General features: G+C 46.1%; 1 protein-coding gene across 2 annotated transcripts in view; it reads left to right on the top strand.

The window, feature by feature from the left end:
- Nucleotides 1–18,205, top strand: part of LOC139387473 (insulin receptor-like) — a 153,239-nt gene that overhangs the window by 122,511 nt on the left and 12,523 nt on the right. For both annotated transcript variants that reach the window (XM_071133707.1, XM_071133708.1), the window contains 9 exons: nt 763–961; nt 1,537–1,829; nt 3,540–3,679; nt 4,279–4,438; nt 4,569–4,668; nt 7,136–7,203; nt 14,627–14,856; nt 15,949–16,059; nt 17,984–18,146. In XM_071133707.1, coding sequence (XP_070989808.1) covers nt 763–961; nt 1,537–1,829; nt 3,540–3,679; nt 4,279–4,438; nt 4,569–4,668; nt 7,136–7,203; nt 14,627–14,856; nt 15,949–16,059; nt 17,984–18,146 — 1,464 coding nt within the window. The remainder of the gene's footprint in view (nt 1–762; nt 962–1,536; nt 1,830–3,539; nt 3,680–4,278; nt 4,439–4,568; nt 4,669–7,135; nt 7,204–14,626; nt 14,857–15,948; nt 16,060–17,983; nt 18,147–18,205) is intronic.

Raw genomic sequence — 18,205 nt, 5'->3', positions numbered from 1 at the left:
AGGCCTATCATTAGAATCTAGATTTTTCCCTTAATTGTTTGATACCTGGACGTTTTACTTCATATTATGAGGCATATCTTACCTTTCCTCAATGTAGCCAATAGACAAAATCCCACCATAGAAATGTAGAGGCAATTCTTTTTCATGAAGACTTCCTCATATGCGTTCCTCTGTTCATTTTTCTTTCATTGTCTAGCAGCCAAGGGCATTATCCTAGTCATACGAGCAACCCTTGATAGTTGTTGCATCTTTAGATCTCCCCGTTCCTACATTTGTAATGGGTATTCCCATCTCTGGCATGAAACTGCTCACATGTGCTATGCTCATGTTAGAACTGTGTTTCCCGCCCAAAACTGCATTTTGGAACATTCATGCGCAGGCCTACCGAATAAATCATATTTATCGACATTTTAAGCTAAACATTCTGATCTGTTCCATCAGCCTTATTAATTGATACGGCGTATACCTCCATTACACTACTTTGACACAGCATCAGTGGGGAATAAGAAGTGAGTAATCACAATGCCCACTGAAAAATAAGTGGGTTACCTACGTATACACTCCACTACACATCACTGGTGTTAACTAAAGGGGAAAACTCCCTCCCCCTCTTCCTCCAGGTATGAAGCTGCCTTCGCTGGTGTCTATCTGTCTAACTCTGTCTCTCTCTCGCGCTCCCTCCCTCCGTCCAGGTATCAATTTGCCATCGCAGGTGTCTATCTCTCTCTGTCTTTAACTCTCTCTCCCTCTCTCTCTGTTTAGGTATGAAGCTGCCTTCGCGGGTGCCCACCCAGGTCGACAGTGACGAAGAGGCTAAGTGGAACCAGACTGAGGATGAGGGTCAGGGTGGCCGCTGTTGTGCCTGTCCCAAAACAGAGAAACAACTGAAGAAGGAGGCTGAGGACTCAGAGTACCGCAAGACCTTTGAGAACTACATCCACAATGAGGTCTTCCTGCTCAAGTATGTATGATAACTACGTCAGCCAGCCAATCAGCCAGCTAGCCAATCAGCCAGCCAGCCAGCCAATCAGCCAGCCAGCCAGCCAATCAGCCAGCCAGCCAGCCAATCAGCCAGCTAGCCAGCCAGCCAGCCAAAACACACAGTCAGTCAATCAGTCAGTCAATTAATCAATGTATTTATACACATAATATTTACACACAAATCCCCAAATAGGAGTTTTAGGTCAGCTCTGTCTCCATCCTGTCATTTAAAACCTAATGCTGCATTTACACAGGCAGCACAATTCTTATCTTTTGCCCAATTATTGGCAAAATATCTGATCTGATTGGTCAGAAGACCAATTAGTGGCAACATATCTGATCTGATTGGTCAGAAGACCAATTAGTTGCGAAAAGATCAGAATTGGATGCCCTTCAATTCTAATCAAAGCCCCAGTGCTCCCCCTAGTGGTAAACATTCAGAGGTTGCCTGCATGAAGTCTCGTCAGCACTCTGCTCAATAGCAGTAACCTTAACAGTGTCTTGTAAACGGTTAACACTAAATCAATAGAATTTGATTGATTGATTATCCCCCAGATCAACCAGACAGCGCCGCTCAGCTATGGGTGTAGCTAATGAGACGCAGCCTTCGTTCGTGACAAAGCCCCCCACCCTGCCGAAAGGTTACTCCACCAGCGGCCCAGACGATGATGAGGATGGTGCGGAGAGCACTAAGATCCAGCTGACTGTGTTCTCCAAGGAGTCCACGGTCATCTCCGGCCTCCGACACTTCACCTCGTACCAGATCGATGTGTTGGCCTGCAACCACCCCACAAACCCCTCACGCTGCAGTATGGCAGCCTTCGTCTCAGCTCGCACCATGCCTGAGGGTGAGGCTATCTACACACCATTATAAACCTGGTAGTTTGATTCCTGGCTGCTGATTGGCTGAAACAGCATTTCAGTCGTGTGTGTGTATATCAGACAATATACCACGGGTATGACGCAAAAAATGTTGGTAACCAGTTTATACCTCGGGGACTTGTGGTTTATGGCTAATATACCGCAGCTATAGGCTGTATCCAGGCCCTCAGCTTCATGCGTAAAGGCTTCCGTGTGCTTATAATCCGAAACAGTTTGGAACATTTGTGCATATATTTTGACCACATTTTAATATGTTTTGGTGTTCAGCAAGGGATTTTCAGCTGTTCCTGCAACAAAAACACATGTCTCAAGGCAAGCTGATGTTGGGATTCTTCTTCTTCTTCCTTTGTTGTTGTTTTACGAGAGACAAATTGTTTTCATTCACATGTTTGAACTTGAGAAATACTGCACCAATCATCTTAGTTAGATGTAGAATTGCACGACTATGCTCTCCTTGAAATGAATGACAGTTATCTTGAGTTAGCTTAGGTTAATTTTTGACTATTTCGATGCAGTGTATATGGGCTACGGCATCTCAAGATGGACAAACAGTACTATTGCTATAGTTTTTCAAGCAAAGATCTTTTAAGGGAGTATGCGAGCACACTCAGCTAGGCACCAGCTGAACCTAGGGATGTTGATGCCTTAAAGGGAGACTTCAGGATTTTGGCAATGAGACCTTTTATTTACTTCCCCGGAGTCAGATGAACTCGTGGAAACCATTTGTATGTCTCTGCATTCGCTAGTGAGCGCAATTGCTAACTAGCGTTAGCGCAATGACTGGAGGTCTATGGGTATCTGCTAGCATAGACTTCCAGTCATTGCGCTAATGCTAGTTAGCATTGGCACAGAGCCATAACAATGGTATCCACAAGTTCATCTAACTCTGGAGAAGTAGATAAAGGGCCTCATTGCCAAAATCCCAAAGTATTCCTTTAAGAACAGCCCTTAGCTGTGGTATATTGGCCATTATTATGGTTTGAGCCCTGAATGCTGATTGGCTGACAGCCATATACCACACCTCCTCGGGCCTTATTGCTTAAGTACACTACACTTGCACACAGTCTACACCGCACACCAACCACTTAAGAAAACAATGTCAGAAGTAAAAAAGCAGTTTAACAAGTGCATATCATAATTTTTTGTCTACTTTTACATAGTATTTATAGACCTGAGATGTTGAGGTTTGTGGTATTGGGATAGAGTAAAGAGGCCATTTTAACACTTGTGTATCCTGCTAACAGCCAAAGAGGCCATTTTTAAACCTTGTGTATCCTGTCAACAGAGGCCATTTTTAAACCTTGTGTATCCTGTCAGCAGAGGCCATTTTTAAACCTTGTGTATCCTGTCAGCAGAGGCCATCTTAAAACCTTTTGTGTGCTGTCAACAGAGGCCATCTTAAAACCTTTTGTGTGCTGTCAGCAGAGGCCATTTTTAAACCTTGTGTATCCTGTCAGCAGAGGCCATTTTTAAACCTTGTGTATCCTGTCAGCAGAGGCCATTTTTAAACCTTGTGTATCCTGTCAGCAGAGGCCATTTTTAAACCTTGTGTATCCTGCTAACAGCCAAAGAGGCCATCTTAAAACCTTTTGTATCCTGTCAACAGAGGACATCTTAAAACCTTTTGTGTGCTGTCAACAGAGGCCATTTTTAAACCTTGTGTATCCTGCCAACAGACAAAGCAGATGACATCGTGGGCCCCATCAGCTATGATGTGTCTGAGTACTCTGTTCAAATCAAATGGCTGGAGCCTAAAGCTCCCAATGGAATGATCATCCTGTACGAAGTCAACTACAAGAGACTGGGAGACACAGAGGTGAGCAGACAAACACGCACAGGCATGAAAACACGCACAGGCATGAAAACACGCACAGGCATGAAAACACGCACAGGCATGAAAACAAACACACACTTAAAATACTGGACTTATGCTGTGCCCGCAGTCTCACTTAGTATAATTCAGATACGTTGAACACACATCTATCTCTCTGCTCTCATTTCTAAAATAGGACCGTTAATGTAACAATAGCCATGTTGCATCAGCACTCTGTTTTAGTTACCATGGCAACATCACACTGGGTACAGCTGATATTACTGATGTTCAAAACATCAACTCCAGTGGTGGTCAAACAAACATGTTTTTCTCAAATCAGTTTTTTTTATTCTTTTTTATTATTGTTGGCTGTTAATGCAGTGATTTTAAAAACACATATCTGATTGGCTTAGACTGCCTACTCTATTAGCTCGATGTGTTCCTAGTGTAATATTGTGTTTCCTACTTTCATTCGTTCACATTTCATTTCTATATAATGGGCTTATTCAACCCTTCTCTCCCCCCTCCAACTACTCTCCTCCTAAAAAAATATATATAAATTAATTAAACATCTTGTGTGTGTGTGTGTGTGTTCGTTCTAGGAGTTGCACCACTGTGTGTCCAGGAAGATGTACCAGCAGTCGGAGGGCTGCAGGCTGAGAGTGGTGCACCCTGGGAACTACACTGTGAGGATCCGAGCCACGTCGCTGGCAGGAAACGGCTCCTGGACCGACCCCACACACTTCTACGTACAGGACCTCCGTAAGAGGCACACGCCACAGACCGCTCGACCAATCCGTGAAATCAATCCAATATCATTTGAATATAGAGCTTTTTTTTTACGTTAGCAGTAGCCTGGCCGTAAACTCCATGGCAATGTGTTTTCTTTTAGGGGTGGACCCATCCAACCTATTGATTATCATTGGTCCAGTCATCTTCATAGTTCTACTGATACTGGTGGCAGCGGGAGGATTCGTCATGTTCAGGAAGAAGTAAGTCTTCTGGCTTCTCCACAATCTGTCTGTCTTCAGCCAACCCAACTGTGTATGAAAGAAGCTGGTGTGTAGCCTCAGCTGTTCACCAAGGAGTGTTACACACAGCTTCTCCACAATCTGTCTGTCTTCAGCCAACCCAACTGTGTATGAAAGAAGCTGTGTAGCCTCAGCTGTTCACCAAGGAGTGTTACACACAGCTTCTCTCCTGATACACCAGCAGTAATTATAGGCTTTTGTTCCAGCCCAGCACTAAGACAACTGGCTCCACTACTAGTGGTCTAGATTTGTATATTGTTTCATGGCCAGGCTAAATTGTACTTACTTTATTATGATTTACTTTTACAGTCAGACAATACGTTGCGAGAAAAAAACAAACATTCTATATTCAATTTAAAAAATAGTCCTAGCGTTCATAATTACAGTTTAAAAGGTGATTATAAATGAAGACTTTGATTTGGTTTAATCAGGTGTGTTTCCAGCGAGGCTCGTCATTGGTCGCTCTCTGTTATTATGATAATGTTACTCCTAGTGTGTACACTCTGCAACTTCTGACACCTGGATTAACTTTAGGATTATTATGGTATTGATTTGGTATCTCTCTGTGTTGTTTCTTGTTATATAATCATGATATATTATTAATTATAAACTGGGTGGTTCGAGCCCTGAATGCTCATTGGCTGAAAGCCGTGGTATATCAGACCATGGTATATCAGACCATATACCACGCGTTTGATAAAACATTTGTTTAATTTTCTAATTACTTTGGTAACCAGTTTATAATAGCAATAAGGCACCTCGGGATTTGTGTTATATGGACAACATACCACGGCTACGGGCTGTGTCCAGGCATGCCGCGTGGCATCGTGCGTAAGAACAGCCCTTAGACGTGCTATATATTGGCCAAACACAGTGCAGTCGGAAAGTATTCAGACCCCTTCACTTTATTCACGTTTTGTTATTTTACAGCCTTATTCTAACATTTATTTTTTTGTAATAATCCTCATCAATGGACACAAGTATTCAGACCCTTCGCTATGAGACTCGAAATTGAGCTCAGGTGCATCCTGTTTCTACTGATCATCCTTGAAATGTTTCTACAACTTGATTGGAATCCACCTGTGGTAAATTCAATTGATTGGACATGATTTAGAAAGGCACACACCTGTCTATATAAGGTCCCACAGTTGACAGTGCATGTCAGAGCAAAAACCAAGCCATGAGGTCAAAGGAATTGTCCGTAGGGTTCCGAGAGGATTGTGTCGATGCACAGATCTGGGGAAGGGTAGCAAAAAATGTATGCAGCATTGAAGGTACCGAAGAACACAGTGGCCTCCATCATTCTTAGATGGAAGAAGTTTGGAACCACCAAGACTCTTCGTAGAGCCGGCTGCCCGGCCAAACTGAACAATCGGGAGAAGGGCCTTAGTCATGGAGATGACCAAAAGCCCGATGGTCACTCTGACAGAGCTCTAGAGTTCCTCTGTGGAGAACCTTCCAGAAGGACAATCATCTCTGCAGCACTCCACCAATCCTTTATGGTAGAGTGGCCAGACAGAAGCCACTCCTCAGTTAAAAAGGCACATGACAGCCCGCTTGGAGTTTGTCAAAAGGCACCTGAAGGACTCTCAGACCATGAGAAACAAGATTGTCTTGTCTGATGAAACCAATATTGAAATCTTTGGCCTGAATGCCAATCGTTATGTCTGGAGGAAACCAGGCACCGCTCATCACCTGGCCAATACCATCCCTACGGTGAAGGGGGGGGTGTAATTTCAGCGGCAGGGACTGGGAGACTAATCAGGATCGAGGGAAAGATGAAAGGAGGAAAGTACAGAGTGATCCTTGATGAAAACCTGCTCCAGAGCTCTCAGGACCTCAGACTGGGCAAAGGTTCACCAGAATCCAACAGGACAACGACCCTAAGCACACAACCAAGACAACGCAGGAGTGGCTTCAGGACAAGTCTCTGAATGTCCTTGAGTGGCCCAGACAGAGCTCGGACTTGAATCCGATCAATCATCTCTGGAAAGACCTGAAAATAGCTGTGCAGTGACGCTCCCCATCCTACCTGACAGAACTTGAGAGGATCTGCAGAGAAGAATGGGAGAAACTCCCCAAATACAGATGTGCCAAGCTTGTTGCGTCATACCCAAGAAGACTCTAGGCTGTAATCGCTGCCAAAGGTGCTTCAACAAAGTACTGAGCAAAGGGTCTGAATACTTATGTAAATGGGATTTTTCTGTGGGGGGGTTGTACATCTGGGGGAAAAAACTGTTTTTGCTTTGTCATTATGGGGTATTGTGTGTAGATTGAGAATACTTTTTTTTTTATGATTTAAAAAAAGATAATGCTGTAACGTAGCAATGTGGAAAAAATGAAGGGGTCTGAATACTGTCCAAATGCCCTGTACCACACCTCCTCATGCCTTAACGCTAAACTCTACCTCCTTGTTTTTCCCACCAAGGCAAACCCAGGGCCCCTCTGGACCCCTCTACACCTCTTCTAACCCAGAGTACCTCAGTGCTGCTGACAGTAAGGACACATTATAAACTGATTTCTATATTCTCAGCCTGTATCTCCTGACTGTATTTTGATGTTGAAACTTGTATTCCATGTAAGTAGACAATCACTGACACATACTAGCTGGCTATGAGAATTAGAGAAGTACAATACTAGATTGTTTGTGGATCATAGCGTCAAGGGGCCTCGTTTATCTAAAGTGCATACCTGCAATAGAAGTAAGCCTGACGTGCGACCTGTTTTTCCCACCAAAGGTTGGTATTTATCAAATGTTGATCTTGACGGGAGAGTTTGCTTACCTCCCATGTACATCTCAGACCGTGCATACGCCCAACTTCTAGTGGTTGAGCAACTGTATTGCAAGCTAATATTGTTATTTTTGGAGGAAATGAAGGTGTTTGTTTATTATAATAACTCACTTTTTATTCACTTTTTATTATATGGGCCTGAATCATAATCATATTGCAGAGCATGTCTGTCCGTTTCTGACATGACTGGTTTATTCTGCTACACAACATATATTAGGCTACCATTTTTCTGTCGCTCATTCAATAGCCAATCGTGCTCATAAGTAAATAAACCGGTAGCCTATGACGGTATGGGTAGGCTACAGTATTGCTGTGCGATAGGAGTGTGACATAATAGCGTATTTAATCTGAACCTATACCAAGGTAGGAGATAGAAACACAATCATGTAATTGATAAACAAAATATTGAACATTTGCCATTTTGCATAGAAATGTGGGCTGTCGGCAGCATTTACTTTGACATTTTTTTCAATAGATCATCCGTCTTGCAGAATGCGCGGCCGGTGTTTGGCACTCGCTATAGGCGGCATGCATTTTTTTAATTTTTTTGTAACTTTCTGAACAGGAGTTTTCCTCTCGTGGCTAACTACCAGGAAGTTTGAAAAGACAGGCTGAGTGGGCGGGGAGCTTATATTCATGAGCTCGCCTTGATTGACAGCTCTTTGAAAACACTATGTCATGAAACTTGGATGCAGGGAGCAGTGTTGCCGTGAAATCATCTCAAGCAAATTTGGTGAAACACAAAAGCAACTGAACATTGAAATTGCATCAGTGATATACAGTGCATTCAGAAAGTATTCAGACCCCTTCCGCTTTTCCACATTTTATTACATTACAGCCTTGTTCTAAAAATGTATTTAGTAAAACATTTTCCTCATCCATCTACACTTAAACTGAAAATGGCGCCGGAAGAAATGGCAGCAGTTTTACGGGCGTCCAACCAATTGTGCTGCTATGTGGGGGGGTTTTCGTGTTATTTGTAGTTTTTATTTTGTACATAATGTTTCTGCAACCGTATCTTACGGCAAAAAAATTGCTTCTGAATATCAGGACAGAGATCACTCACCTCGGATTAGACAAAGAGCTTCTGGATATCAGGACAGAGATCACTCACCTCGGATTAGACAAAGAGCTTCTGGATATCAGGACAGAGATCACTCACCTCGGATTAGACAAAGAGCTTCTGGATATCAGGACAGAGATCACTCACCTCGGATTAGACAAAGAGCTTCTGGATATCAGGACAGAGATCACTCACCTCGGATTTGACAAAGAGCTTCTGGATATCAGGACAGCGACCACTCACCTCGGATTAGACAAAGAGCTTCTGGATATCAGGACAGAGATCACTCACCTCGGATTAGACAAAGAGCTTCTGGATATCAGGACAGAGATCACTCACCTCAGATTAGACAAAGAGCTTCTGGATATCAGGACAGCGATCACTCACCTCGGATTAGACAAAGAGCTTCTGGATATCAGGACAGCGATCACTCACCTCGGATTAGACAAAGAGCTTCTGGATATCAGGACAGCGATCACTCACCTCGGATTAGACAAAGAGCTTCTGCATATCAGGACAGAGATCACTCACCTCGGATTAGACAAAGAGTTTCTGGATATCAGGACAGCGACCACTCACCTCGGATTAGACAAAGAGCTTCTGGATATCAGGACAGAGATCACTCACCTCGGATTAGACAAAGAGCTTCTGGATATCAGGACAGCGACCACTCACCTCGGATTAGACAAAGAGCTTCTGGATATCAGGACAGAGATCACTCACCTCGGATTAGACAAAGAGCTTCTGGATATCAGGACAGCGATCACTCACCTCGGATTACACAAAGAGCTTCTGGATATCAGGACAGCGATCACTCACCTCGGATTACACAAAGAGCTTCTGGATATCAGGACAGAGATCACTCACCTCGGATTAGAAGATTTATTTCTTCAACAAACAAGATGCACAAGACATCCTCCAAACACCTGGCAGGGCCGACATCCACGTTATTTGCAAGAGGAAGCGACACAGGTACAGAGGACAAAGAGCCGGATGCCTCGTAAGGACCCAGAGAAGGCGAGTGGGAAAGCTGCCTTTACCGTCAATACTACTCGCCAACGTGCAATCATTGGACAATAAACTAGACGAGGTACGACCACGAATATCCTACCAACGGGACATCAAAAACTGTAATATCCTATGTTTCACCGAATCGTGGCTGAATGACGACATGGATATTCAGCTAGCGGGATGCACGCTGCACCGGCAGCTGCACCGGCAGGATAGAACAGCACAGACGAGGGGGTGGTCTGTGCATATTTGTAAACAACAGCTGGTGCACGAAATCTAAGGAAGGAAGATTTTGCTCGCCTGAAGTAGAGAATAGTGATAAATAGAGTGATAAATTGCAGGCCACACTACTTGCCTAGAGAGTTTTCAGCTATACTTTTCGTGGCTGTTTATTTACCACCACAGACAGATGCTGGCACCTAGACCGCATTCACTCAGCTGTATAAGGAAATAAGCAAACAGGAAACCACTCACCCAGAGGCGGTGCTCCTAGTGGCCGGAGACTTTAATGCAGGGAAACTTAAATCAGTTCTACCAAATTTTCATCAACATGTTAAATGTGCAACCAGAGGGAAAACAATTCTAGATCACCTGTACTCCACACACAGAGATGTGTACAAAGCTCTCCCTCACCCTCCATTTGGTAAATCCGACCACAACTCTCTCCTGATTCTTGCTTAGAAGCAAAAATTAAAGCAGGACGCACCAGTGAAAAAAGTGGTCAGATGAAGCAGATGCTAAACTACAGGACTGTTTTGCTATCACAGACTAGAATATGTTCCGGGATTCCTCCGATGGCATTGAGGAGTACACCACATCAGTCACTGGCTTTATCAATAAGTGCATCGAGGACGTCGTCCCCACAGTGACTGTACGTACATACCCCAACCAGAAGCCATGGATTACAGGCAACATTTTCACTGAGCTAAAGGGTAGAGGTGACACTTTCAAGGTGCGGGACTAACCCGGAAGCTTACAATAAATCCTGCTATGCCCTGTGACAAACCATCAAACAGGCAAAGCGTCAATACAGGGCTAAGATTGAATCATACTACACCGGCTCCGATGCTCGTCGGATGTGGCAGGGCTTGCAAACTATTACAGACTACAAAGGGAAGCACAGCTGCGAGCTGCCCAGTGACACAAGCCTACCAGACGGGCTAAATCACTTCTATGCTCGCTTAGAGTCAAGCAACACTGAGGCATGCATGAGAGCATCAGCTGTTCCAGGCGTGTGATCACGCTTTCCGTAGCCGACATGAGTAAGACCTTTAAACAGGTCAACATACACAAGGCTGCGGAGCCAGACAGATTATCAGGACGTGTGCTCCTGGCATGTGCTGACTAACTGGCAGGTGTCTTCACTGACATTTTCAACATGTCCCTGACTGAGTCTGTAATGCCAACATGTTTCAGGCAGACCACCATAATCCCTGTGCCCAAGAACGGAAAGGCAACCTGCCTAAATGACTACAGACCCGTAGCACTCACGTCTGTAGCCATGAAGTGCTTTGAAAGGTTGGTAATGGCTTACATCAGCATCATTATCCGAGAAACCCATGACCCACTCCAATTTGCATACTGCCCAAACAGATCCACAGATGATGCAATCTCTATTGCACTCCACACTGCCCTTCCCACATGGAGAAAAGGAACACTTACGTGAGAATGCTATTCATTGACTACAGCTCAGCGTTCAATACAATAGTACCCTCAAAGCTCATCACTAAGCTAAGGATCCTGGGACTAAACACCTACCTCTGCAACTGGATCCTGGACATCCTGACGGGCCACCCCCAGGTGGTGAGGGTAGGCAGCAACACATCTGCCAGGTTGATCCTCAACACTGGAGCTCCCCAGGGGTGCGTGCTCAGTCCCCTCCTGTACTCCCTTTTCACCTACGACTGCATGGCCAGGCATGACTCCAACACCATCATTAAGTTTGCAGATGACACAACAGTGGTAGGCCTGATCACCGACAACGACAAGACAGCCTGTAGGGAGGAAGTCAGAGACCCTGCCGGGTGGTGCCAGAATAACAACGTATCCCTCAATGTAACCAAGACTAAGGAGATGATTGTGGACTACAGGAAAAGGAGGACCAAGCACGCTCCCATTCTCATCGACGGGGCTGTAGTGGAGCAGGTTGAGAGCTTCAAGTTTCTTGGTGTCCACATCAACAACAAACTAGAATGGTCCAAACACACCAAGACAGTCGTGAAGAGGGCACAACAAAGCCTATTCCCCCTCAGGAACCTAAAAGGATTTGGCATGGGTCCTGAGATCCTCAAAAAGTTCTACAGCTGCAACAGCATCCTGACTGGTTGTATCACTGCCTGGTACGGCAACTGCTCGGCCTCTGACCGCAAGGCACTACAGAGGGTAGTGCGTATGGCCCAATACATCACTGCGGCTAAGCTGCCTGCCATCCAGGACCTCTACACTAGGCGGTGTCAGAGGAAGGCCCCCAAAAAATGCAAAGACCCCAGCCACCCCAGTCATAGACTGTTCTCTCTACTACCACATGGCAAGCGGTACCGTTGTGCCAAGTCTAGGACACAAATGCTTCTCAACAGTTTTTACCCCCAAGCCATAAGACTCCTGAACAGGTAATCAAATGGCTACCCGGACTATTTGCATTGTGTGCCCCCCCCACCCCAACCCCTCCTTTTACACTGCTGCTACTCTCTGTTTATCATATATGCATAGTCACTTTAACTATACATTCATGTACATACTACCTCAATCAGCCTGACTAACCGGTGTCTGTATGTAGCCTCGCTACTTTTATAGGTTCGCTACTGTATATAGCCTCTCTACTATATATAGCCTTGCTACTGTATATAGCCTGTCTTTTTACTGTTGTTTCATTTCTTTACTTACCTATTGTTCACCTAATACCTTTTTTGCACTATTGGTTAGAGCCTGTAAGTAAGCATTTCACTGTAAGGTCTACACTTACAGTGTATTCAGCGCACGTGACAAATACATTTTGATTTGATTTGACAATACCCTTTAATGACAAAGTGAATACAGGTTTGTAGTTTGGAACCACCAAGACTCTTCCTAGAGCTGGCTGCCTGTACAAACTGAGCAATCAGGGAGGTGACCAAGAACCTAATCGTCACTCTGACAGAGCTCCAGAGTTCTTCTGTGGAGATGGGAGAACCTTCCAGAAGGACAACCATCTCTGCAGCACTCCACCAATCAGGCCTTTATGGTTGAGTGGCCAGAAGGTAGCCACTCCTCAGTAAAAGGCACCTGACAGCCCAGAAGGCAGCTAAAGACTCTCAGACCATGAGAAACAAGATTCTCTGGTCTGATGAAACCAAGATTTGAACTCTTTGGCCTGAATGCCAAACGTCACATCTGGAGGAAACCTGGCACCATCCCTCCAGGGACTGGGAGAATGGTCAGGTTCGAGGGGAAAAAAGCAAAGTACAGTGATCCTTGATGAAAACCTGCTCCAGAGCTCTCAGGACCTCAGACTGGGACAAAGGTTCACATTCCAACAGGACAACGACCTTTAATCGCACAGCCAAGACAGCGCAGGAGTGGCTTTGGGACAAGTCTCTGAATGTCCTGGAGTGGCCCAGCCAGAGCCCGGACTTGAACTTGATCGAACAGCTCTGGAGAGACCTGAAAATAGCTGTGCAGCAACGCTCCCCATCCTACCTGACAGAGCTTGAGAGGTTCTGCAGAGATGAATGGGAGAAACTCCCCAAATACAGGTGTGCCAAGCATGTATTGTCATACCCAAGAAGACTTGATGCCGTAATTGCTGCCAAAGGTGCTTCAACAAAGTACTGAGTAAAGGGTCTGAATACTTATGTAAATGTTATATTTCAGTTTTTTTAATCATTATGGGGTATTGTGTGTAGATTGATGGCGAGAAAAACAATTTAAGCAATTTTAGAATAAGGCTGTAACGTAACAAAATGTGGAAAAAGTGAAGGTCTGAATACTTTCCAAAAGCACTATATACTTTTTTTTTATCCATCTCCCATTTAGCATGATGCGGTTCACCACAGCACTGACTTATGTGTTGACTTGATAACTGCGTCTGAGTTTTGAAAGACCCTCTTGTTCCATGCTGGCTGAAGACCTAGCTAGCCAGTAACTAGCTAACACCAGACACAGATGAAGACCTAGCTAGCCAGTAACTAGCTAACACCAGACACAGATGAAGACCTAGCTAGCCAGTAACTAGCTAACACCAGACACAGATGAAGACCTAGCTAGCCAGTAACTAGCTAACACCAGACACAGATGAAGACCTAGCTAGCCAGTAACTAGCTAACACCAGACACAGATGAAGACCTAGCTAGCCAGTAACTAGCTAACACCAGACACAGATGAAGACCTAGCTAGCCAGTAACTAGCTAACACCAGACAGATGAAGACCTAGCTAGCCAGTAACTAGCTAACACCAGACACAGATGAAGACCTAGCTAGCCAGTAACTAGCTAACTCCAGACACATATGAAAGGGGAAACTGTTCATATTTGCTAACACCCGACAGTAACATTTTGGCAATCTAGCTATGTAAACAACTCCCCTCTGCAAACACGCCTTTTTCGATGTTGGTAACAAGGTGGTACTTAGTTAAATTAGATAAGAGAATATCGAGTTACCATTTCTGTATTAAAATGAGAGTTAAGGTGATGTTATTTCACACAGGGGAGGGGGCCAGTATCTTTATGATCAAACTTGATCAATGTAAAAGCAACAGCCGTTTTGCTTCTACAAAATGGCTTTTGCTTTGATCTGATTTCATACTTTGATCTGGTTTCCTTCAAATATCATTAAAAAAAATTAAAAATTAAGTGAATCGAGGGCATTTTCCAGTCGTGGTTGTAGAGCTCGTTCACGACCGTACAAATGTAGTATGACTCTGATTCGTAAATGAAAATATGTGGATGTTTACGTGCGACAGTTTGATAAATCCCAATCATTTGTTGCACACGCAAATCCTAGAGTCTCCACGTACACCAGAATTCTGTAAGAAAATGTACGTACGGCCCCAGGAGTTTACTGTGTGTGTTCTCTCCAGTGTACGAGCCAGATGACTGGGAGGTGGGCAGGGATAAGATTAACATCCTACGAGAGCTGGGTCAGGGCTCGTTCGGCATGGTCTACGAGGGCATCGCCAAGGACATCGTGAAGGGAGAGCCGGAGACGCATGTGGCGGTGAAGACGGTCAACGAGTCGGCCAGTCTGAGAGAGAGGATAGAGTTCCTCAACGAGGCCTCCGTCATGAAGGGCTTCACCTGTCACCATGTGGTAAGAGAGATGGATGGATGAAGAGAGAGGATAGTGAGAGAGAGCAAAAGAGAAAGGATAGCAAGAGAGGAGTGTGCAAGGGAGAGGAGAGCGGGATAGAGGATTGCGAGAGAGAGAGAGAGAGAGAGAGAGAGAGGATTGCGAGAGAGAGAGAGAGAGGATTGCGAGAGAGAGAGAGAGAGGATTGCGAGAGAGAGAGAGAGAGGATTGCGAGAGAGAGAGAGAGAAGATTGAGAGAGAGAGAGAGGATTGCGAGAGAGAGAGAGAGGGGAGGATTGCGAGAGAGAGAGAGAGAGAGAGGATTGCGAGAGAGAGAGAGAGGATTGCGAGAGAGAGAGAGAGAGAGGATTGCGAGAGAGAGAGAGGATTGCGAGAGAGAGAGAGGATTGCGAGAGAGAGAGGATTGCGAGAGAGAGAGGATTGCGAGAGAGAGAGGATTGCGAGAGAGAGAGAGGATTGCGAGAGAGCGAGAGGATTGCGAGAGAGCGAGAGGATTGCGAGAGGATTGCGAGAGGATTGCGAGAGGATTGCGAGAGAGAGGATTACGAGAGAGAGAGAGAGGATTACGAGAGAGAGAGAGAGGATTGCGAGAGAGAGAGAGAGGATTGCGAGAGAGAGAGAGAGAGGATTGCGAGAGAGAGAGAGAGAGGATTGCGAGAGAGAGAGAGAGGATTGCGAGAGAGAGAGGATTGCGAGAGAGAGAGAGAGGGGATTGCGAGAGAGAGAGAGGGGATTGCGAGAGAGAGAGAGGGGATTGCGAGAGAGAGAGAGGGGATTGCGAGAGAGAGAGAGAGGGGATTGCGAGAGAGAGAGAGAGGATTGCGAGAGAGAGGATTGCGAGAGAGGGGGGGGGAGAGGATGGCGAGATATAGAGAGAGAGAGGATGGTGTGAGAGTGGTGGGAGAGAGAGAGAGAGGGCTAGGATAGATAAGGGAGTTCCTCAATAAGGCCTCCATCATGAAGGGCTTTACTTGGTGCTACAGTGTAAGACCTACAGTCTATAGAAGGTGACACCACATACCATGATGATCACAAGACATCTTTGTTTAAAGTAGCTACCGAGGTGCAAGAAACAAAATGTTTCCTTCTCAGGTGCGTCTGATGGGTGTGGTCTCTAAGGGCCAGCCCACTCTAGTTGTCATGGAGCTGATGACCCATGGCGACCTGAAGAGCTACCTGCGCTGCCTCCGCCCCGACTCTGAGGTACACACACACACACACACACACATATTATTGGGATCCCTGTCCTGAGGGCTAGTCTAGTGGTAGAGCTGCCTTCCACTGCATCGCTCTCCTCTATCCCTCCTGTATCCCTTTCCACCCTGTATCCCTCTCCACCCTGTATCCATCTCCACCCTGCATTCATCTCCACCCTGCATCCATCTCCACCCTGTATCCATCTCCACCCTGTATCCATCTCCACCCTGTATCCATCTCCACCCTGTATCCATCTCCACCCTGTATCCATCTCCACCCTGTATCCATCTCCACCCTGTATCCATCTCCACCCTGTATCCCTTTCCACCGTGTATCCATCTCCACCCTGTATCCCTCTCCTCTGTCCCTTCTGTATCCCTCTCCTCTATCCACCCTGTATCCCTCTCCTCTATCGACCCTGTATCCCTCACCCTGTATCCCTCTCCTCTGTGCACCCTGTATCCCTCTCCTCTATCCAACCTGTATCCCTCTCCTCTATCCAACCTGTATCCCTCTCCTCTATCCAACCTGTATCCCTCACCCTGTATCCCTCTCCTCTGTCCACCCTGTGTCCCTCTCCTCTGTCCAACCTGTATCCCTCACCCTGTATCCCTCTCCTCTGTCCACCCTGTATCCCTCTCCTCTGTCCACCCTGTATCCCTCTCCTCTGTCCATCCTGTATCCCTCTCCTCTTTCTACCCTGTATCCCTCTCCTCTATCCAACCTGTATCCCTCTCCTCTATCCAACCTGTATCCCTCTCCTCTATCAAACCTGTATCCCTCTCCTCTATCCAACCTGTATCCCTCTCCTCTATCCACCCTGTATCCCTCACCCTGTATCCCTCTCCTCTATCCACCCTGTATCCCTCACCCTGTATCCCTCTCCTCTATCCACCCTGTATCCCTCTCCTCTATCAACCCTGTATCCCTCTCCTCTATCCACCCTGTATCCCTCTCCTCTATCCACCCTGTATCCCTCTCTTCTATCCACCCTGTATCCCTCTCCTCTATCCACCCTGTATCCCTCTCCTCTATCCAACCTGTATCCCTCTCCTCTATCCAACCTGTATCCCTCTCCTCTATCAAACCTGTATCCCTCTCCTCTATCCAACCTGTATCCCTCTCCTCTATCCAACCTGTATCCCTCTCCTCTATCCACCCTGTATCCCTCACCCTGTATCCCTCTCCTCTATCCACCCTGTATCCCTCACCCTGTATCCCTCTCCTCTATCCACCCTGTATCCCTCTCCTCTATCAACCCTGTATCCCTCTCCTCTATCCAACCTGTATCCCTCTCCTCTATCCAACCTGTATCCCTCTCCTCTATCCACCCTGTATCCCTCTCCTCTATCCACCTTGTATCCCTCTCCTCTAGCCACCCTGTATCCCTCATCCTGTATCCCTCTCCTCTATCCACCCTGTATCCCTCTCCTCTATCCTCCCTGTATCCCTCTCCTCTATCCACCCTGTATCCCTCTCCTCTATCCACCCTGTATCCCTCTCCTCTATCCACCCTGTGTCCCTCTCCTCTATCCACCCTGTGTCCCTCATCCTGTATCCCTCTCCTCTATCCACCCTGTATCCCTCTCCTCTATCCACCCTGTGTCCCTCTCCTCTATCCACCCTGTATCCCTCTCCTCTATCCACCCTGTGTCCCTCTCCTCTATCCACCCTGTGTCCCTCATCCTGTATCCCTCTCCTCTATCCACCCTGTATCCCTCTCCTCTATCCACCCTGTGTCCCTCTCCTCTATCCACCCTGTATCCCTCTCCTCTATCCACCCTGTGTCCCTCTCCTCTATCCCTTCTCATATTGAACTATATCACAAATACCCCACAAAACATCTATTTCTGACTAGTAATTGTTGTTATCTATGCGCCCCTTGTGGCCTGTTGCAGAATAGCCCTAGTATTAATACATGTCTTGTCAGAATAACCCCACTGGGAGCCCGCCCCCCACGCTGAGGGAGATGGTCCAGATGACAGCAGAGATAGCAGACGGCATGGCCTACCTCAACGCCAAGAAGTTTGTCCACAGAGACCTGGCCGCTAGGAACTGCATGGTGGCGCAGGACTTCACTGTCAAGATAGGAGGTAGACTACACTCACACAGTCTTTACCCTAACTTTAACCCCCAAATCACTCTTGCCTCT

The sequence above is a fragment of the Oncorhynchus clarkii genome, chromosome 28 (assembly GCF_045791955.1).
Source record: "Oncorhynchus clarkii lewisi isolate Uvic-CL-2024 chromosome 28, UVic_Ocla_1.0, whole genome shotgun sequence".
NCBI classification, from domain to species: Eukaryota; Metazoa; Chordata; class Actinopteri; order Salmoniformes; family Salmonidae; genus Oncorhynchus; species Oncorhynchus clarkii.
The sequence above is the reverse complement of the archived record's forward strand: the minus strand, read 5'-3'. Positions and strand labels throughout refer to the sequence as shown.